The sequence below is a fragment of the Orbicella franksi genome, chromosome 14 (assembly GCF_964199315.1).
Source record: "Orbicella franksi chromosome 14, jaOrbFran1.1, whole genome shotgun sequence".
Lineage (NCBI taxonomy): Eukaryota > Metazoa > Cnidaria > Anthozoa > Scleractinia > Merulinidae > Orbicella > Orbicella franksi.
The window spans coordinates 5,656,728-5,677,489 of NC_138158.1; the positions used below are offsets into that span (position 1 = coordinate 5,656,728).

Genomic DNA, 20,762 nt, shown 5'->3' on the forward strand with positions numbered 1-20,762 from the left:
TCTGGACATTTTGTGACACTCACAACACCTACAGTTGTCCTGGTTAGGCAAGCCAAAGTGTTTATTTGAAGATAAGTTGCCCTGTCTGCCAGGGTTACCCTAAATAGGGCGTGAATTAAAATACTGAGATGCATGTAAATTGTTTCTTCTCTGAAGCAGAATGATGACGTCAAGTGGGATGGGATTAAATTCCTTCTGTGGTATTGTATTGCATAATAAAACCACTTCAAGTTAATCAAATATTAACATTCCGTATGGTTCACAGGTTCTCAAAAGTGTGTATTTTGCTCAAGTTTCTACAATAACACATGCACGAGTAAACTAAACTCCGAACAAAACAACTCAAATCTCCCTTACGGAATGTACTCGAAAGTGAAAGTGATTGCTCATCATTTCCTTTGTGATTCGCACCTACTTTACTCCTTACTCACTGTAAATCTGCCGCAAACACAAACTACTATGTCTTTCACTAGCTACATGTATAGTAAACGTTTCAAATATAAATTTATGACAATAAACTATAACTTACTTGTAATTCTATACCGAACTACATGCAACAAACATTTCTTTCATCACATAAACAAACCTGATAACATCACCTCCCTTACCTTTGTTCGCTTTGATGATCCAACAGGGGAAATACTACGCATTGTGATCAGCGTGTTGCCGCACTACATCTTGATCGACGATATCGACGATTCAACCCACGATTGCAAGACAGTTTAGCCTAGTAACTCCCAGTTAACGGTTTGGAAAGAAGGTTGCGAGTTGGAGAGGGTGTGACAATGCGACTGAACAGAGGAATGCAGCTCAACATGCACAGTAGCCTCCAAATATGGCAGTGGTAACCCTTGACCTGGAATCGAATTATGAAAGACAAAGCAAATGTTCCGGAATCCCCGGGTCCGGAATCGCAACTTTATCTAGCAAAGATGGAAGGGATAATATGCTTTTAAAGTTTCTGTACTGCTTGTGTGTATCTATCCTTATACAGAAGCAAAGCGAACAAGAAGTCTGATCGCAAAACTAGCGAAAGGAACTTTTCTTTCCAGACTTCCGTGTTCGTTACACTCCGTTACGATACTCGAATGTTGCCATGGTGAAAACGTTACACTACACCATTAACAGAATCTCAAAAGTGTACGAACTTATCATCATTCAAGACTTTTTTTCAGATCAAGTTTTCAAAATCATTTCCGTGGAGATGACGACTTGGTACTTTTAGCACCACAATGTGTTAATAATGAGTGAAAAGGATAAATTTGGATATCTCCTCTGCGAGCAAAGACAATTTTGCCATAGAGATTCCGCTGTCGCCTCGCACGCCATTGCGATCGGTAACCATGGACGATTGCAATCATGATTGAGCTGAAAACGCGTCTGCCATGGCTAAAGACCACTTTAATTTGCTTGATTCGAGCACTGTGAATGATAGTTGTGATCATAAAGGGAAAGAAATCGAAGACGAAGCATCTATAGCTGAGGATTGCGAAGACGAAGATGTGGAGCAAGTTCGAAACCCAACAACAGCACAGACAAACCAGGATCGCAAACGCGTCAGGTAAACAATCGAACAAAAACAGGCCTGTTAGGAAACGCCGGGTTACAGCTAAAATAGCTGCAACAAAATACAAAATTGGTGAGTAGAAATTGCATTGTACACTGTTACCAACCATATGAATCCACTGTAAGCTGTAAGGAAAGCACAATGTATTAATTAATAAAATGATCTAATACCTAAACGGTCATGCGTTATTACCAAGGTTTTAAATACTGTCGCTACATTTGTTGACCAGGATGCTTTCATAAAGTTCAAAGATACGTTCTTCAAAGATTCGTGTTTCGTGTCATCCATTTTCGTTAATTGTACGGACGATTTTGATTTTTTTGAGATGTAATAATCGTCGCCATTGTCCTCATTGTATTTGCGGGTTGCATTAGAATAGTAAACTTCTGTTTTTTAAAAGAGCTCAATTATGTCTTTGTCTTCAGAATGCAGTCTATAGGGCTTCAGCTCATTTTTCCATTACTTCAAATTTTCAAATGACCGATGAATCATGAATTTACATGTCTTTTTTTCGTTCAGTAAACTTAACATGTACTACACAAATTATTTTGAGAACATTTTACCCAAACAATTGAATTAACTGCAGCGCCCTTCATTGTGTTTAGTAAGTATAGGTAATGCTACGGTTTCGAGTTCAATTTGGAATTAATTTGCACGAGTGAGTTTTTCAAAAAGCTGAAATTGCACGAGCCGCTTCGGTGAGTGCAATTTCAGCTTTTTGAAAAACTCACAAGTGCAAATTAATTCCAAACTGAACGAGAAAAACCGCATGATTACTTATTATTAATATAAAAATGAAAAAATTCGCATGGAGGAAATGCCAGAAGACCTTTCTTGAAGCCATTTTTTCTCATTTGAGAAAACTTTTTGCAAAGTTTCCGTGCTAAATTTTCGTCATCATTTTATGTGATATCATTGGCTTAGAAAATTTCCTATTTTCTTTCAGCCAGTCATAATCTAGAATTGCGATGTGTAATTTGCATTGGTGTTACAGTTTTTGCACTGGTATTACACTTTTTGCACTGTGTTACACTTGAACTGCACTGCTCTCAGCCAATCAGAATCAAGTAATTTTTTCGTGTATATTATTATGGATGTAATAACACAGTGATAACCAAATATTGTCGGTTTTTACCAAAAATAATTAGGCAAGATCAACAGATAATGAAACATCAAATTGCATGTCGTTGTTAATTAATAATAAATTATGGAGACTCTAAAAAGTAGAGGTTAAACAGAGATAACATGAATAGTATATATCATCAACAGATCTTAAAACAAGTTTAATAATATATGTTGACATGCATTAACACCATTTATTATATAAACACCAGTGAAATATCAGGATTTTTCCTTTTACTGAAAAATCATATCTTCATCACGTGCAGTGAAGATACTATTTTTGTCTTTCACACTGAAGATATCATTCCTTTTTGATAACATTTTTCTTTTGTCCCTTTAACTACACTTAAATTTGTTGATGTATGATTAAAACATCTTCGGATCTTCTTCGGTCATCATCGGCAATCTTCGGTAATCTTCAGAAAATGTTTGAGGAAGCATTCGTCTGGCCTTCGGAACAATTTTGCAAAATCTTCGGAAATCTTCGGAAAGTGGTCTGAAATCTTCGGAAAATCATCAAAAATGTGGTCATTAGTATGTTTATATAATAAACAGAATATTACATGCCCGCTTGTGGATACGAATTTTATCTTCTCGTGTTCAACTCAATATCTCACAAGTGAGCTGTGCTCACTCATGAGATATCGAGTTCAACACTTGAAGATAAAATTTGTATCCACGCACGGGCATGTAATATCGTCTATTTCTGTAATAGCCTGAATTGGAATATCAAAAAATTTCTCAAAATATTTTGATTAGCTGAGAGATTATTTAGTTCAGATCCAAGTATCGACAGTTCTTTAAATTAAATTACAAAGCATCTTTGTGAAAATTAATTAAGGGATCTAAAATTAAAAAATCTGCCTGTTGGCCCGTTAGGCTACGGATCAGATGGCTAAAAAATACCTAAGAAAGAAAGATAATATTACTAAGAATTGATGATTGCCCATTTCTGACTTCATGCATGTATGACATTATTTTATTAATTTATTTGTTAAGTAAAGTACTTTGTGAAATTTGCTTCCATAGTTCATAAAGTTTGTCTTCAGAGTTGAATGTATATCACAAGAGATGATGATTTCAATAGGTTGGTATTTAATTATTATAATAATTATTTTTTATTAATACATGTACATACTCACATAGTGACTTCCAAATTAATGGTCTAAGTGCAGTCTAGGTTTGAGCCTTAGTCAGATTAGGCCAATTCATATTCTGGTCAGTGTAAAACTCAGACTGCGGACTGCAGACTGTGCCCAGACCAGGGGTAAAATGCAGACTGCAGAACAGGAGTAAAATACCAGACTGCAGACTTAAGTATATGTTATGTTATTGCCATTATGGAGTGCTTAAGCCACAAACAGCGACAGGTAGTGAAAGTCTGCACTCTGGTAAGCCTAGTTAATTAGCCTGCACATCACTCAGGTTAGCCTAAATAATGCTCAGGTTAGCCCGTTTACAGTTCACTCTCAATGATAGAAATAGTAACACAATTCAGTTATAAAGTCTTTAGTGTGCAGTCTCTTTTTTTTTCCTGGTCTGCAGTCTGCATTTTACTCTCAGTCTGCATTTTATCCCCGGTCTGCAGTCCGCAGTCTGTGTTTTACACTGACCATTTTATATTCCCAGTATTGGACCAGAACTTAGCAATATTTTAAAGCTTGCAATGAAGGCTCATATGGGGGAATATCGGTAAATAAGATTAATGTAATTTGCATTTGAAAAGACTCCCTGCATTAGCCTCAGTTGTATTAGCTAAGCTCTAGTCCAATACCAAGGAAACAAATATTGCCTCTTAAAAGATCATTGTGTTGTGGCCTTTGGCAAAACACTTTATTCTCATAGTTCTTCTCTCCACCCAGTACATGTACAAACAGATACCAGTGGATTGTCGAGGCAAACTGACAAAATGCAGGAGAGTAAGCTTGCAATGGACAAGCAAGCAGTAATTTAACTCTTAAGCACATGTAGCCTATTCTTGCTACAGAAACTGGTGTTCAAATTTACCCTCAGTTATGAGTCAGTTAAGCTTAATGTTTTATTGCATGGGGATTTTTTTGACTCAAGATAGTTTTGTTGCAGTCTGTGGCATAATTTGGGTAAAACACATGGTGTATGATATATTTAATTTGAATGTGCAATTTTTTATATATCCTATTTTTTTCAGTTTCCTCCTCAGTTTAAGTGATTCAGGTGGTCCAGTGGAAAGGATCAAATAAATAAAATCCTTTCAGGTATTTAAAGGGGCTCAGTCACAGTATTTTGAGTTATTTTGGTCACATACAAAATTACGTTTAAATGGTAGGAAACCTGAAAATAACAGTTTACTAAGATAGAAAAACACCAGAGAGATAATGATAAACCATAAAGGAACAAGGATGGCTAAGGATGGGGAAGATTTCCACAGATGAATGAATTTGAAAAATCGAGGCTAAAACTTTTCAATATGTGCAAACCATGATGTAGCTCCTTTAAGTCAACTAAATTAGTTGAAGTTTGTTTGTTTTTGCATAGCCGTATGCATATAATGACCAAAGACAATTGTTTACATGTACATTATTATGTCTGAATTTATGAATACCATGTCAAATTTAGGCAAAACGTTTTCACCTGCCCGCAGGCAATAGCTGGCAGGCAGGCTGATGCTGCTCATGAAAACCCAGGGTGGCTTCCGTTAAGAAGGGTTGAGGCAGACAGCCCATTAGTCCCTGGCTACCAGCCGATACCAAGCAGGGCCCCTGAGATCTAACCCCAGGGGGTGGGGTGGCTCATAAAGAGAGGCATTTTTGTCAGTAAAACTGGTCATTTTCTTTGCAGAACAGCCTTGGACCACCATGCCCTGCAGGCTGAGGGGTCAGCAGTGCACACCAGCCAGCTACACACAAGCAAGGTGGGTGAGTAAGCTGTGTAGTGACAGACTGCCTGTGATTGATTGAGTGAAAAAGCCTGTGTAATTTCTTGGAAAAGTGGCAGGATGGTTGTGTTGAAATTGACATGGTTTTCATTAATCCAGACATAAATGCCCCCTGTTGTTAATGTGCATGTCCTGTGAATGGTTTACACGCCATGTGCACTCTAGTTTTGACACTGACATAATCTCCTATGCTACCAAGTACGTGACTAAATGACAGCAAAATTTTTCAGTGACAAACTCAAGTTTAATGTCAGGAACACAAGGACAGAACCACATCGCTAACCACTAACTGTTAACGTCTTCCAGCTGCTTTGTTATCCATAGAAAATTTTATATTATGAAATGGAAATGGCAAGCCTATTACTGTATTTTGGCTAAACCAGAGGAGAGCTGTCAGAGATGATTAAAGCACTGTACGTTGCAACGATTTTGTTATAATAAACATACCAAAAGTGGTTTTATGTTACCTGCATTTAACTTAAAGATCGTCATTAAAGTGCTTCCTTTTCTGTATGTAATGGGAATTGTAAGGACATCTGTGAAAAAAAAAATTTCTTTCTTCTTTCAGAAAAATGCTGAACTCAGCAACTTATTTGAGATTCAAGGCTAATAATCTTGAAAAAAAAATGCATGGCTACCCCCAGTTTTCTTTGTGGATTCCAATAGCCCTTGCTAAAATCTGCTTTTTCTATATTGTCCTAAATTGGGGAAAAGACCTTTGTATGTAGTAGACACCATCCTTAAAACAAGTTATAAAAGCTTAGAAACACTCTGTACAAAAGTTGAAGTGATGAGACTGACTGGCTGCCTCATCTCTTGCAGTTTATATTATTTTACATTAAGACACATCCGGTTAACTTAAACACTACATGCATGTATGCATAGCCCTTATGGTGTCTGTTTAAATGGGGTCAGACTGTTTCTGCTAGTTATAGACTATCTGTCAACCAAAATGCTTTGCAAGGGTTTGTTTTTGATTTGAGATTCGATTCCATTACTGAAGAAAGCATCAGAAAAATTGAAAGAATTTGGGGCATTTGGCAGATTCAAATTTAATTTAGTGGTAAAAATGGGTATATCATACATGTACATTTGCTTTACATGCCATTTGGCTTAGAACTACTGTATTTTGAAACTCTGACCTCGCTTTGTAAGGTGACAAATGACAACAAGAAATTAAAGTTACTGCTGAGAATTGAAACAACTCCATAAAATAAATTTGCTTCTTTTTTTCTTTCACGAGACCAAGTAAGAGGGACTGTCATTCCACCAAAACTCCCGCTTGACATTTCAAATTTACACAACCCTGACCAGTTTCAAGCTAAAGTTTAGACAGTGTACACAGCCTCTTATGCGTACAGCTCCTCCTAGGAGGAGCTACACGCTCAGTAGTTTGACTGCTTTGAAGGGAACTAGACTAATCAGGTGATGGCTGTTCTTTCTATGTTTAGACACAAAGTGCTACTTGCAAAGAACAATCACAGGGTTACCAATGGACAGATTGTGTGTGGTGTCCAACAAGATTACCGTGATACCAGCAGCAAAATGTGAAGTTGTTAACTGCTGTTTTGATCATAAACTAAACCAGTGCTACAAGCCAAAGAAATTATAATTTATGTCTGTTTAACAAATAGATTCCATACCATGTTACTGTGCATCTGTTCAATATTAGTATAAATCTACTAGCGTTCTATTAGGAATGCCATTCTCCGATTGGCTATGCTATTCGCTACTATTCTCTTGCAGATATAGTGAGTAGCCTAGCAGTGTGCACTTGTTAACAAAATAATGGCTGCTTCTTTGCACTTTGGAAGTGTCTGAAAAGGATTTAGATGAATGACTAGTAGATTATTACTAAGAGAATCACGCAATAGAAATCCAGAGCTCATAATCTAATTGTTAAATAGATCACAGTTGAGATAAAAATGTGGTAAGAACAAAAAGAAGCACACAAGCCATTAAATAAGTGCGTCACTGATGTTCCCACCATATTTTGAGGTCTTCAGCATGGAATCTAGTTTTTGTTTCTAGTATTATTCATTTTCAATTCACTAGAAAACTGATTGGAATCTTATAAAACAAATCAAATTCATGTATTGTTGTTTCATGCTACATATTTTATCTTGACTTGATGCTGGGGTTCTTGTAACCTCCTGCAGAGACATTCTTTGGCTTGTCACACACTTCTCCTGTAAGGTAGTGTCACACACTCCTGCCATAAGGAAGGAGTACGTGACAAGCCAAATTTCAATGTTATTGCCTGTTACAAAACCCCCCTTAATTCTAGTTTAATTGTCAAATTGTAATCAGCTCAAGATTCAACTTTTCACAAAGTATAAAAATTAATATTATTATTATTGGAGGAATTCCAAGCCACCTTAGATTTTCAAAAAATTAGAGTGGCTCTGAGCCCCCTCCCACAAACCTTACAAAACTTTGCAAAACTTTGTATTTTGATGTGCTGACTCGATTCCATAATAAAAGGTGGCCACTGGACTTGCTTTTCAGTTATAAGTATTTAAAGCTAAAATCAAGGATGTTTTTAACAGGATATGCTGTTGCTGTGGTAACCTTTTCCTGTACCAAAATGGCAATAACGTGTCCAGCAATGGCTGGCCATTTGTTTAATATTATTACGCAAACAACTGAAAAAAGCGTCAGCACTGACTCATCAAAGAACAAGTTCTGAAAACATGCTGGGGATGTCCAGGATGTTCATCATAAAATTTTACTTTAGCCAGGGGGAAAAAAGTATGGACTCCAGTACCTACATTGTGTTATGGGTACTTTTCAGTGTGCACTCTCACATAATTAACTCAACCTCAACCATGCCATCCTCCACCCACCCCCCATAATGTTCTGTCAACTCTTTGACTCCCATGCCTTTGACCCACAATGCACTGCTGATGTCTCGAGGTACAGTACAGACCCTATTCATAAATGGCTGCCAAATAAAAATTATTTTGTAATTATTAAAATTACCCCAGCTAATCACGTTTGAGTAGATAACTCAAAAGAATTTGTACTCTCAAACAATGTTATTTGAGATAATTTAAATGCATACAAAGGAATTTTAAATTGGCAGCTATTTATGAACAGGGTCTATATAGCATGCTTCCTAACTTCAACTGCAACAGAGAGCAGTTCTTACTAGGGTATGGAAAGTAGAAAATTTTAAGTAATATGGAGTGCTGGAAATTAACACACGCATTTCCTTCTGTGCATTAGCTCTAGAAGGGAAATGGGGGACTATACAAGGTAAAGGAAATTCTTTGACCTTGGTGGGATTTGAACCTATGATCTCCAGATTAGATCACTGTTGCTCTAATGAGATACTAGGCTGGACGATTGTACCCTTCATCTCAATCTTACAACGGTATGTTTGATACAAAACAATCGGCAGTTAGTCCCGTGGATTGGGTATATTCAGCCCCTGGGTATATTAAGTGAACCTGTTCTGGCCCGGGTTGTTCAAAAGGCAGTTAACACTATCCTCCACATAAATCACTATCCAGCGGATAGCATGGTTTGTTGTGTTAACATGTACTTACCCACCAGATAGCAATTTATCCAGTGGATAGCATTATCCGTCCTGTGAACAACTGGGTCCTGTAGCGCACGTATAATCTTGAGTGCTCTTGACAAATGGCCATCACTGATATAACAGTAAAATATTTGCACTTGCATAAGTCCGAGTCCCCTGTTTAAGTGAGACAGTCATCAAAAATACAAATCATTTATTGAAATTATGCATCTCTTACTACATACAATTTTGTTACTCAACTTTCTTAGCGGGATATAACCTTTGAGTACGCCGAGCTTATCATTATTACGTAGTAATAGCTGTCCAGCTATAAATGTTCATGTTTTTTTGTTCTGATACAAAACAAGGTGTTAGAGGATTAGTGTAATCCTCTCGACTCTAATAGTTATACATAGTTATAAGTAATTATTGGCTATAAATGTTCCTCAGTTCCCCTGCAGGGATACAGTAATCCTTACCGTAAATGTTCAAAGTTCAAAGGAGTTTGATTAAGAACTTCAGAAAAATAGGAAATGAGAATTTCCCCATCTTCTCAAACAAAAAGCTGCAAAATTACAATTCTTTAGGTAACAAGTTGGCAAATTTCAAATGCTTTGATGCTTGACATCAAAGCACTTAGTACAGTCAAAGCTTTATGTATGTGTATTTACAAATGTCGTGTACTTCAAGTCACACAACAAACAATTCTTTTCATACAGCATTCTATAGGTTTCAAACAAATATCAAACCAAAAAGCATCAAGTTTAACATTCAACCAAATATGCCGACAAATGTCAGCTGTTCTTTCATATGGCTACATCCTTTATGTCTTCACACCACCTTCCTGCATCTGAGTATGTTGCTAAAAAGCTTAAATTTGTGTTGTAGAAAACCAGCCCCAAACGTTGGTCTCACAGCTCTGCGCATATGCAAGCCATAAGGTTGGCCCATTCTATTCCACTGTTTATCAAACAATCGAAAGTGAACTGATAACTTTTGAATAACATTTTCCTTTAAAAAGTATCACAGTTGGTCTTGCTGATGGAGGTGATATTTCTCATTAGAATTCATTTGCAAGTTCCGACTCCCATATATACGACTCAAAACTTAATTCCATGGATTAGTCTTAATTGTATAACCATCTGAGATTGCTACAATGTATGTGGTTCAGAGAGGCACTTCATGGCCACGCTATAGCTTGCACATGCACTGAACTGCGAGTCTCATTCCTTAAGTTTTTGTTTCTTACTGCACTAGCTTGACAAAACAAGCGGCTCTCTAGAGTTCCATAACAGGTTGGATTTTGATTGGCTTTTAAAACAAAGTGAGTGGAAGTAAAACACCACCTAGTCGATTGAGCAACATGTTTAGACATGCACAATTCAACCGAAGGCTGATATTTTCAAACTTCCAATCAGAAATTTCCAGTGTCAATCGGTTCCTGTGCAGCCAATGAAAGTACAATTCGAAGTTTAGTCTGTTCTTATGCTTTAGTTTAGTTCAACATTGTCTTCTCCATACAAGCTTACTGATATATTTAGCGAAGTTAATGACTCAATTTCTTCCAAAGATTTAAACAAGAGGTTGTCAAGATCTCTATTTACACCAGTGTGGTCATTAATTACAAGTCTGAGTGTTGTCAATGAACAACTTTTTGCCAAACCATTAGTCATATTGTGTGCCCAACTTTTGCTCGAGTCAGTGTAGTCATGGACTGTAAGACTGAATGTAGTCAACGACTTGTTATTCGACAAACCCTGACTCAGACTGTATCCCCAGTTGCCTTCTGTGTCAGCATAATTGTGGACTGTAAGACTAAATGTAGTCAATGACTTGTTATTCAACAAACCTTGACCCAGACCGTACCCCCAGCTGCCTTCTGTGTCAGTATAGTTGTGGACTGTAAGACTGAATGTAGTCAATGACTTGTTACTTGACAAACCCTGACCCAGACTGCATCCCCAGCTGCCTTCTGCATCAGCATAGTTGTGGACTGTAAGACTGAATGTAGTCAAAGACTTGTTATTCGACAAACCGTGACCCAGAGCGAACTCCCAGCTAGCTTCCATGTCAGCATAGTTGTTGACTGTAAGACTAAATGTAGTCAATGACTTGTTATCCGACAAACCTTGACCCAAACCAGTTACCCAGCAGCCTCCTGTGTCAACGTAGTTGTGGACTGTAAGACTGAATGTAGTCAATGACTTGTTACGTGACAAACCTTGACCCAGACTGTCTCCCCAGCGGCCTCCTATGTGATCGTAGTTGTGGACTGTAAGACTGAATGTAGTCAATGACTTGTTATGTGACAAACCTTGATGCAGAATGTCTCCCCAGTAGCCTCCTGTGTGATTGTAGTTGTGGACTGTAAGACTGAATGTAGTCAATGACTTGTTATTCGACAAACCTTGACCCAGACCGTACCCCCAGTTGCCTAATGTGTCAGCGTAGTTGTGGACTGTAAGACTGAATGTAGTTAATGACTTGTTATTCGACAAACCTTGACCCAGACCATACCCCCAGCTGCCTAATGTGTCAGGGTAGCTGTGGACTGTAAGACTGAATGTAGTTAATGACTTGTTACTTGACAAACCTGCACCCAGTCCATCTGCCCAGATGCGTGATGTGTCAGTGTGATCGTTTACTTCAAGACTGAATTTAGTCAATGACTTATTTTGCGACAAACCTTCATCCAGACCGTAACCCCAGCTGTGTTCAAATTCTGTGCCAGTGTAGTTGTGGACTAAATGAATGTGGCTGTCTAAGGCAAAACTCAACTCAGTAAGTGACTTGCTTCCTAAGATGATTTCCTTCACTTCATTCGGTGTGAAGTTACTGATGTCAATTGGAAGAGCAGATGAAGTTTTACATTTATTCTGAGCACTTAAACATTTCCAGTCTTCTGTCACCAAACCATCCACGTTTAGAATGAAAGACTGCAATTGACCTTCTCTGTGTAACCTTTGCAGGGCAGCTTGTCCACAATTTGTAATTTTGCCACTCAGGTTAATGGTCAGTGAAAGGAGTACATTGTTAGCGACAAAAAAGTTTACCAGACAATCAGCAACCCTATCGCTCACTTTACCATTGACATTCAATGTAAGACTGGATAATGGCAAAGTTTGTGGTAAGTGACTGCCAAGGGTGTCTACGTTATGGATACTCAACTCACCCCACAAATTTATGGTCAAGGTCTTTTCTAAGTGGCCAACTCTTGAGATCGGATCAAGGAGGGAAGATGGAGCATCTACAAATTTACCTTTCATGTTTGGATGGAGTGTAAGAGATTTCCAAGACTTAGTTGCTGTCAATTTGTGAATCTCATCAACTACTCTTATCCAATGTTCTGGCAAATCTCCAAGAACTTTTAACGCCAGAGAGTGCAAAGTTCTGTTCAGTAGAAACCCGTTTGCAAGCAAAGTGGCCCCATGGTTGTTTAGACTTCCATGGATGACAACAGTGAAAGAATTCAAAGTGGTTTCTTCTGAAAGTCCCTCACTTAAAGCAGAAGCCAAGCAGTCCTCCATATCGCCAAAAAGGGTCAATGAGAAAGAGATGAGCGATCTCTTGGATAACAACAGTTTAAAAGCATGAACAGCTGTGCTATCTGGAACACCGAAATACTCCAGGTCGACTGACTCCAATTGTGTGCTTTTCAACAATCCAGTGCTGCTGACATCACGGGCCCAAGCATCACTGTAACTAAATAGTTTCAACTTTACAGTTGTTAGTGAATTACATAATGACAATCCTGTTCCCAACTTGTCAGCCACATCTGCGGGAATACTCTTAAATGTTTTGAGAGTCAAGGAAGACAGGGACGAATTAGATGACAAACCTTCCAACAGAGTGCTTGCCAATAGACCTATCATGTCAGTAGAAATAACAAGATCTTTCAAAGTTTTACTGTTTTCTAGAATGCCACACAAATCCTTTGCACTGTCCTCGTCGAGAGCATGCGCTTTAGTTAGGCTCAGTTTATGAAGCCACCATGGTTCCATATTACTGGCATGTGAGGAGGCTTTGCATGCATATCGCACTAGTCTTAAAGTTTCCTGATCTTTGAAGCTCAATTTTAAACTCTGAGGTAAACTAATAGAACGGCAAACAACCATCGCCAAATTATTGGCAGCTCCACTCTCACTCAAAAGTTCAAATATGAAAAGGCCATCTCCTCCAAGACAATGGCAGTACCTCTTCCCATAGAGAATCTCTCCAATCTGACTGAAAAACATGGCTCCATCCTTGCCCAGAATACCAGCAGCAAACAAAAATACTTGTCGGTATTTATTAGTAATATCACTCTTGTTTAATTGAAACTTATCAAAAATGCTGATATTTTCTTTCATCAACTGTACTAGGTAAGTGGCAGCTAAGAATTCCTGAAATGTCCTGTGAAGAAAGTGATACTCATGTTTTGGATTGAGCTTCTTAACACTGGCTTCCATGAAAACAACACCCACTTTAGCAGCTGAGACACCTTTGCCATTGGTTATTGATTTTTCTAGCTTGGCCAGTTCCTTTTGTTGGAAAGAAGGGCGTTCTTCTAGGAGACATCTCCACGCCAACTGTCCCAGTGCGAGTGTGCGATCTTCACATTGTTTCTCCAAAGCAAAGCCATTGTCATCTTCTTTCGCTTCATCATCTTCTTTGGCTTCATTATCTGTTTTCGTTTTGTCATCTTTGTCAACTGATGAAATATCATATTTAGAACAAAATCTTCCCAGCAGGCAGCGATAAATGATCTGATAAAGTTTGGTACGGTTTGATGGCAGTTCCCCTTCATGGTCTTCAAAAACAATGCAAAGAAGAAGTAAGTTTAGTGGATTGTTTCGCAATGCATGTAGAAAAATGTTTCCTTTAATAGCTTGAATGAGGCATTTTCCTTTTAACAAATCTGCTTGTGATCGACCAACAGTTCTGAAATGTCTTCTGATGTACTCAGAAGCATCTTCAATGGTAAACCCATTAATTTGCAAAAGGGTGTCAAAGACATGGCGTTGCCGAATTTCAATTCCCTTCTCTTGACGCGAGGTGGCTAAAACAGAACAGCGTGACAAAACTCTTCTTCTCAACAGCTTATCAACAGCTTGCTCTGCTACTTTTGGTAACTCGTCAAGGCCATCCAAGATTATAAGAATCTTGTCCTGCTTCTTCTCATTGTTGATGTAATCCAGTAGCACTTTTTTCTCTTTTTCTGTCATGTCCTCGGGTAGTAGTTGATCGTCAATAGCTTGCATTACATCTCTATCCATGTCGCGGCACTTCAGAAGTAACATCAGCTTGAACACAGGAAAATCATGCTTCTTGGGTATTGCACGTCTTGCCCAATCATTTGCTATTTTTAAGCAGAAAGTTGTCTTGCCGATGCCAGGGCTTCCCTCTACAAGCACCATTCTGGCTTTTTCTTGACTCCCCTTCCCAAACATAGAGCGGAGTCTTCGATGCCAGCCCAATTTTTCCTCTTGCTTGTTAAGGTTAAAAATTTCAAACATATGTATCTCTTTATCTGTGAGTTGAAAATTACTTGTTCTCCTCCATTTGACTTCCAACCGGGTGTACACTTCATCAAGAGGCAATTGGATGGTGTTCTCCCAAAGAAGTGGTTTCAATTTAGAACGTCTGATGTATTCATCTTTCAGAAGTTCGCGGAAAGGACGAGAACTAAATTTACCTGGAATGGAATGACAATTACTCTAGAGTCAGAAACAACTTTTATTATGCTGTGCTGAAATTGTCACATTAAAAAAGATGTTGCTCCACCAAGTCAGTGAACAATTCTAAAGACTGTACAATTCCGAAACACCCCTCCCCAAAAATAACGGATCCCCCAAGGCGTTAATTTTTACCTTCCTATTAAAACCCGAAGGTAATGGTACCCCGAAAATAACAGCCCACCCAAAAGTTGTGGCCCTTTGAACAAGCCACTAAACTCAAGCGCAATGCGGATGGAACAGCCTGACTGCACTACTGAACAACTCCAAAATGTTCTTGAAACTACGATTTTTTTGCTGTATTTGTCTAGCAGCAGAGTGAAAATGTATCATTATTATAGTGTTAACAGTTAAGCAACCATTATACTTTCGCTCTACAATGTTTAATGCCTTTTTTGTTGTTACAGTCTGCTTTGTTTATGTGGGTAGTTAGAAACATACATCAATGGAACTTTTAATTTCAAGTGTTACACATCTGCTTTGTCTGAAAATACTGTGAATTACCGTACAAACCTTTTCTAACCATCTGAAATTAACAGCTTCCCAAAAACAGCGGCACTTTTTGCCTGCTAAATCTGAAAGTAACTGGGGCTGCTTTTCTTAGAATTCTATTGCACTTTGAACAAGAAATTAAAACAGACCAGTGAAAATTGAATTACCTTTGCCATGGTCCCCAGGTTGAGAAACAGTACTGGGTAGCCACCTTTTGCCCCCTTTTGAAGGATGCTCTCTGCTTTCTACAGAGATTAAAAGAAGAAAAATTTACTACACTCATGCACCTTACCATCAAACAAAGAAGCAGCCTGCGTGTACAAAGAGCTTTCAGTCATGTGAAACACTTTTGATTACTATATTTTTATAACTAAACTAGAAAAGTAAATTAACCACCAAGGCTATTTTTAGCACAAGCGGTTAGTCACAGCAGACTAGGGGAAGTCTTAGTGTGTGATTTTGTATGCAACATGATGCTGTGGTTATATACCCCGCCTGGAGGCAACATGGGAACTGGTAATGCATAAATAGGTAAAGGTAAAGTCTGCATGCAAGCCAAGTGGCCCATCAGGCCGGAACTTATCCTGGTTTCTGTGGCATGAAGCGACTAGGAGTATTTCTACTCCCCCCTGGATGGGATGCTAGTCCATCGTAGGGTTACCCCCAGCATTAAGTTCGCCAGTACCCATTTATAAACCTGGGTGGAGAGAGGCACTGTGAGAGTAAATTGTCTTGCCCAAGAACACAACACAATGTCCCCAGCCAGGGCTCGAACCCGGACCGCTCAATCCAGAGACGAGCACACTAACCATGAGGCCACTGCACTTCCCACAATGCATAAATAAACTAAAAAAAATAATTCAATTGCTCTTTGATCCTCTATAAGCTTACACTACATTCCAAAGTTTTAAGATTTTCCTTTTGGCCTCGTTCAACTGAAGAGAAATATTGGAGACATGCCAATGCACTCAATCGTAAATATAGTAGAGAAGTCCGTTAAATCGTTTAAGGCTAAATTATGTAATACCATTCTTAACTCTCAGAAAACTAATGGAATTTTTTAACTCTTATTATTCGTAGTATGTTTGAAATTGTACGTCCAGTTTATTATTTGTAACCATTTTTAATAGTAACTTAATTAAGTATTTTATTGTAAATAATATCGTATTTTAGCATTTTATTGTAAATAATATATTTTTAGCATTCTAATTATTTTAAGCTGAGGGCCCCAAGTTTATCAGTACCTTGAGTTACTGTCACGGGTCACCCTCATTAAATAAAGTCTTTCACTTCACTTCACTTCATCGTGTCTGTACGTAATAAGCATGTGCATGTGTAGCCTCAAAACAATACGATATAATTGTTGGCATCAACAGACAATGTTTTAAAGTGCTACTATGGCGAAAATTGCATCATTCAAATCTGAGCCATTTTAGGACATGAACAAGTAGTCTGTACAAGAGTAAAAATGCTGTTTACTGTTTTCCAATATCTATTTTTGTTCCAGAGATATTCAAGTTTTTAAAATATGCAAATTAGCCAAGTGATGATGTCATACACTCAACCGAATTTTGATCAAATATATGATAAACAAGGATATCTCAGTCAATTTGTATCAGAAATGTTTGATTTTTTACAGTAAGATTCTACTAGAGGTGCTCAGCAATACAGTGCTAATCAGAAGAAACCTAACAGGAAACGTGTTTGCGAACAGGAACAGAACGGATACAGAACGGGTACAAGAACATGAACGGAACGAGTACAGAACGGATACCGAACGGATACCGAACAGAAATGGAACAGATACAGAACGATTACAAATCACAAAAATGGAAAGAAACGTTCACCAGAACGCAAACTATAAGAGAACGTGTTCTTCAGAACACATGCTAGTAAGTTATGCCATCAGAGTGCTTACCAAGGATTTGGAAATGATGTAACTTTAAATGTGGCTAAACATGATTTAGGCAAAGTTAGACTCAAACCAATGCAGTCAGTGGTTTCCCCTTTTACAGTACGTGACTTGCGGGGCGGCCCCCTGGAGATTTGCAGGGCTGTTGTGTCACATTGCATTGCACCTGCTGTGCTGCCAGCTGATCATTGTGGATCATTTGCTTTGTATTTTGGCGAATCTTTGCGGATTCTCGCTCTGACTATTGCTTGTTCTGTCGCTGTTTGACGTGATGCACACCAGAAACATGCTTAACAACCAGTCGGCAACTTACGATGCCTTCTCTCTCATGCTGGAGCCCAAGGAAATTCCTCCACCACCGGTTTCAACACCACTGTATTCTAGTGTGACCTCAACAGCTCCATCCATTATTACTTTATCTGTTTTATCGCCAACGTCTCCCGCCTTTCTGGCCACCATCGCAAACGCTGTTCAGCAAGTGCTTTCAGCCCAGCATGTTGCAAGCTGTCCTAATTCTAGTTCTTCCACGAGTGTGGCCATATCTGGAGGCATTTCTGCTCTGCCGGCTAATCCTAGCCAACTTGCTGCCCAAGCTTCATCTTTTGCCACTTTTGACGCTGGCTTTGCATCCTCTCCACGAGCCACGGCAACTCCTCTTGCTTCAGGTAGGCCAAATAATTTTGTTGTCCCTACCTTTGTGTCGACCTTCTCCACTCCAATTCTGTCGCTCGCTCTCTCAGCTTCTTCTAGCACTGTCAATGCGGCTCTTCCCTCGAGCGCCATTAGCACTACATCGTTGGTTCCGTTGCCTGTCTTGCATCAACCGTTCGTTGTGGTTCCTGGGTTTTCCCCCGTTCTGGCAAAGTTAGGCAGTCAGATCATGGCTGGAAGTTTGTTGAACTCCACGAGATGCTGCCCTTGAACATTGTTCTCACCGAGTCTGAGCTTCAGTTGCTGTTCGATGGGCGCCTTGTGCTAATGTCTCTGCAGAAGAAAACTAAGACGCGCATCAAAGATATTTCTACATGGTTGGAGGCCTTCTCTGTTTACTGCCTTATCATCGTGTCGTACTTCCCTCATCGCTGGAAAGATCTCCTGCAGTATCAAGTCCTGATACTCCGCACATATCACCAGTTCTCCGGTCAAGTTTGGTTGTCCTACAACCAAGCGTTTAGAGAGAATGCCACGGCAACTAACCTGACAGATTGGTCTCAACTAAACAGCACGCTGTTCAGCTTTCACTCGACTGGGTGGTCCTCGCGTTCTCCCCGCGATTCTTGGGATGGCCAAAACGAGCCCCGCAGTGCTGCGTCTTCGCAGATCATAATGTAAATCATGGAACTGGGGTCATTGTGTAGCTCCCTAAGCATTGTGCAGTTTTGCTCACAAATGTGCCAGCTGTCATGGCCCGCACCACGCTGCAGTTTGCCCAACTGAGACGCCCACCAAGCCCAGCTCATCCTCTAAGCGTTCTCCTGACTCTCCACCTCCCCAGTCCAGCAGCAAGTCCCATCACGTGTAGACTCGCTCACCCCCTCTTGTATTGTTTCCATTATTGAGTATTTTTGTCTCCAGTTTTCAGCCATGCCCCTTAGGGATCTAGGACTAAATGTTGTATTTGTGGCTGTTCTCGTGTTATTAAAATTGATTGTGTCTATTGTTACCTTGTCTGTTCATCTGCATAGCTCAGGGGGTTCTGGGAGGGCTATTTACGCCTTCTTGGGGCTGTGCTTTACCGGCACTTGTGTCTCCTGTTCTTTTTCCTTTCCTAGTCAGACTCCCCCCAGTTTCTGCAGTGACCCCTTTGCAGGCAGAGCAGTTTGCCTGGGAGTTGTGGTTTCATCCCAAGTGGCAGTAGGTCAATTTTGTGTTGGATGGACTCCACCATGGGTTTCATTTGGGTTTTTTCCCTCCCAAAAGCTCAAGTCCGCGAAGAAAAACAAGCCATCCACAGTTCAGCATCCCTCTGTGGTTGACCAGTATTTGGCCAACGAGGTTTCTCTAGGTAGGGTGGCAGGTCCTTTTAGTGTTCCTCCCTACGCGAATCTTCATGTTAGCAGCTTTGGGGTTATTCCCAAAAGAGGCCAACCAGGGAAGTGGTGCCTCATCATGGACCTTTCCTCCCCGGGGGGTCTAGTGTCCATGACAGGATTGATCCACACGAATTCACCCTCATGGCCAAATATGATGTGGAGGCAGCCTACTGCAATGTGCCCGTACACCCCTCTCACTGCTTTCTTCTGGGGATGAAGTGGCGCGACCAATTCTACATGGACCTGGTTCTCCCCTTTGGCCTTTGATCGGCTCCATTTATTTTCAAGTCCATTGCAGACATGGTGGAGTAGATCCTCGTCACTTCCTACCAGATTCCAGATCTCCTCCATTACTTGGACAACTTCATTACTGCAGGCCCCACCCAGTCTCTCCAGTGTGCACAGAATCTGGCTACTGCTCTAGAGGTGTGTCAATGGCTCGGTCTACCGTTGCATCCTGGCAAGTGCGTGGGCCCCTCTACAGTGCTCATTGTCTTGGGTATTGAGCTCGACTCTGTCAACCAAGTTGCACCTCTCCCCCAGGAGAAGTTGTTATCGCTGCAAAATCTCATTGGTTCTTAGCTCCCTCGAAAATGGTGCAACAGACGTGAGCTTGAATCCCTTATTGGACACTTGCATCACACCGCCAAAGTTGTGTGGCCGGGAAGGACATTCTTACGCCACATGATTGACCTGTTATGCTGCTTTCGGAGGAGAGATCACCCCATTCGTCTTAACCGAGAATTTCATCTGGACATTCTATGGTGGCATCAGTTCTTGGAGGATTGGCACGGCGTTAGCTTCTGGCTCTTCCCAGGACTGCTGCCCGAGGCTGATGTTGAAGTGTCATCCAATGCTGCAGGCTCGATGGGCTACGGAGTGTACATGAAGGGCCACTGGTTTGCTGGCTCCTGGGCTCTGTCGCAACAGCCGCAGTCTATTGCCTACAAGCTCTTCCCTATAGTTCTTGCAGCTCATGCCTGGGGACACTTTCGGGTCAAGAAACATGTCCTGTTCCGCTCTGACAACGACGCAATAGTCCACATCTTAAATACCAGAACATCAAGAATGCCTTGCCTAATGCAGTTGCTGCGCAGTCTGTTATTTCCCGCTGCTCGTCACAGCTTCTCCTTTTCTTCCCAACATGTGTGAATTACAAAGACAGAATATAGCAGGCCAAAAATCCAAGTAATCACATGCGTATAGCAGTGCATAGTGTTAAAACAAACTTGACAAGAACTTCTGACTACGATGTAAACAGAGTTTAATTGACAGAGATCAATGTTCCATACAAACTCAAATGAAATGAATCATGTGCCAAGATGAAGGTAGAAATAAACCACGTGCCGTAAGCTTATCCGTAAGTCGTATGATGTAAACCATATGCCGCTTCGAACTGAAATACAATAACGAAAATAGAAGCTAACATAACTAACATACCGAAGTATAAAGATAAAATAACACAAATGAAGAAACTATTGCTAA

At 39.9% G+C, this 20,762-nt stretch overlaps 1 protein-coding gene, 1 long non-coding RNA gene and 2 pseudogenes across 4 annotated transcripts in view; 3 read left to right on the top strand and 1 right to left on the bottom strand.

Annotated features, from left to right (window-relative positions):
• LOC145468225 (uncharacterized) overlaps positions 1–20,762 on the bottom strand; it is a 54,887-nt gene that overhangs the window by 20,637 nt on the left and 13,488 nt on the right. For all 3 annotated transcript variants that reach the window (XM_081451895.1, XM_081451893.1, XM_081451894.1), the window contains 2 exons: positions 15,500–15,577; positions 10,976–14,800 (listed from right to left, as the gene is read on the bottom strand). In XM_081451895.1, the coding sequence (XP_081308021.1) occupies positions 10,976–14,800; positions 15,500–15,577 (3,903 nt within the window). The remainder of the gene's footprint in view (positions 1–10,975; positions 14,801–15,499; positions 15,578–20,762) is intronic.
• On the top strand, positions 342–10,619 carry LOC145468228 (uncharacterized). The gene is made up of 4 exons (XR_014042171.1): positions 342–1,639; positions 4,857–4,923; positions 5,507–5,579; positions 7,055–10,619. It is a non-coding gene; the product is annotated as an uncharacterized LOC145468228 (long non-coding RNA).
• On the top strand, positions 16,720–19,596 carry LOC145468227 (uncharacterized; annotated as a pseudogene).
• On the top strand, positions 19,419–20,429 carry LOC145468603 (uncharacterized; annotated as a pseudogene).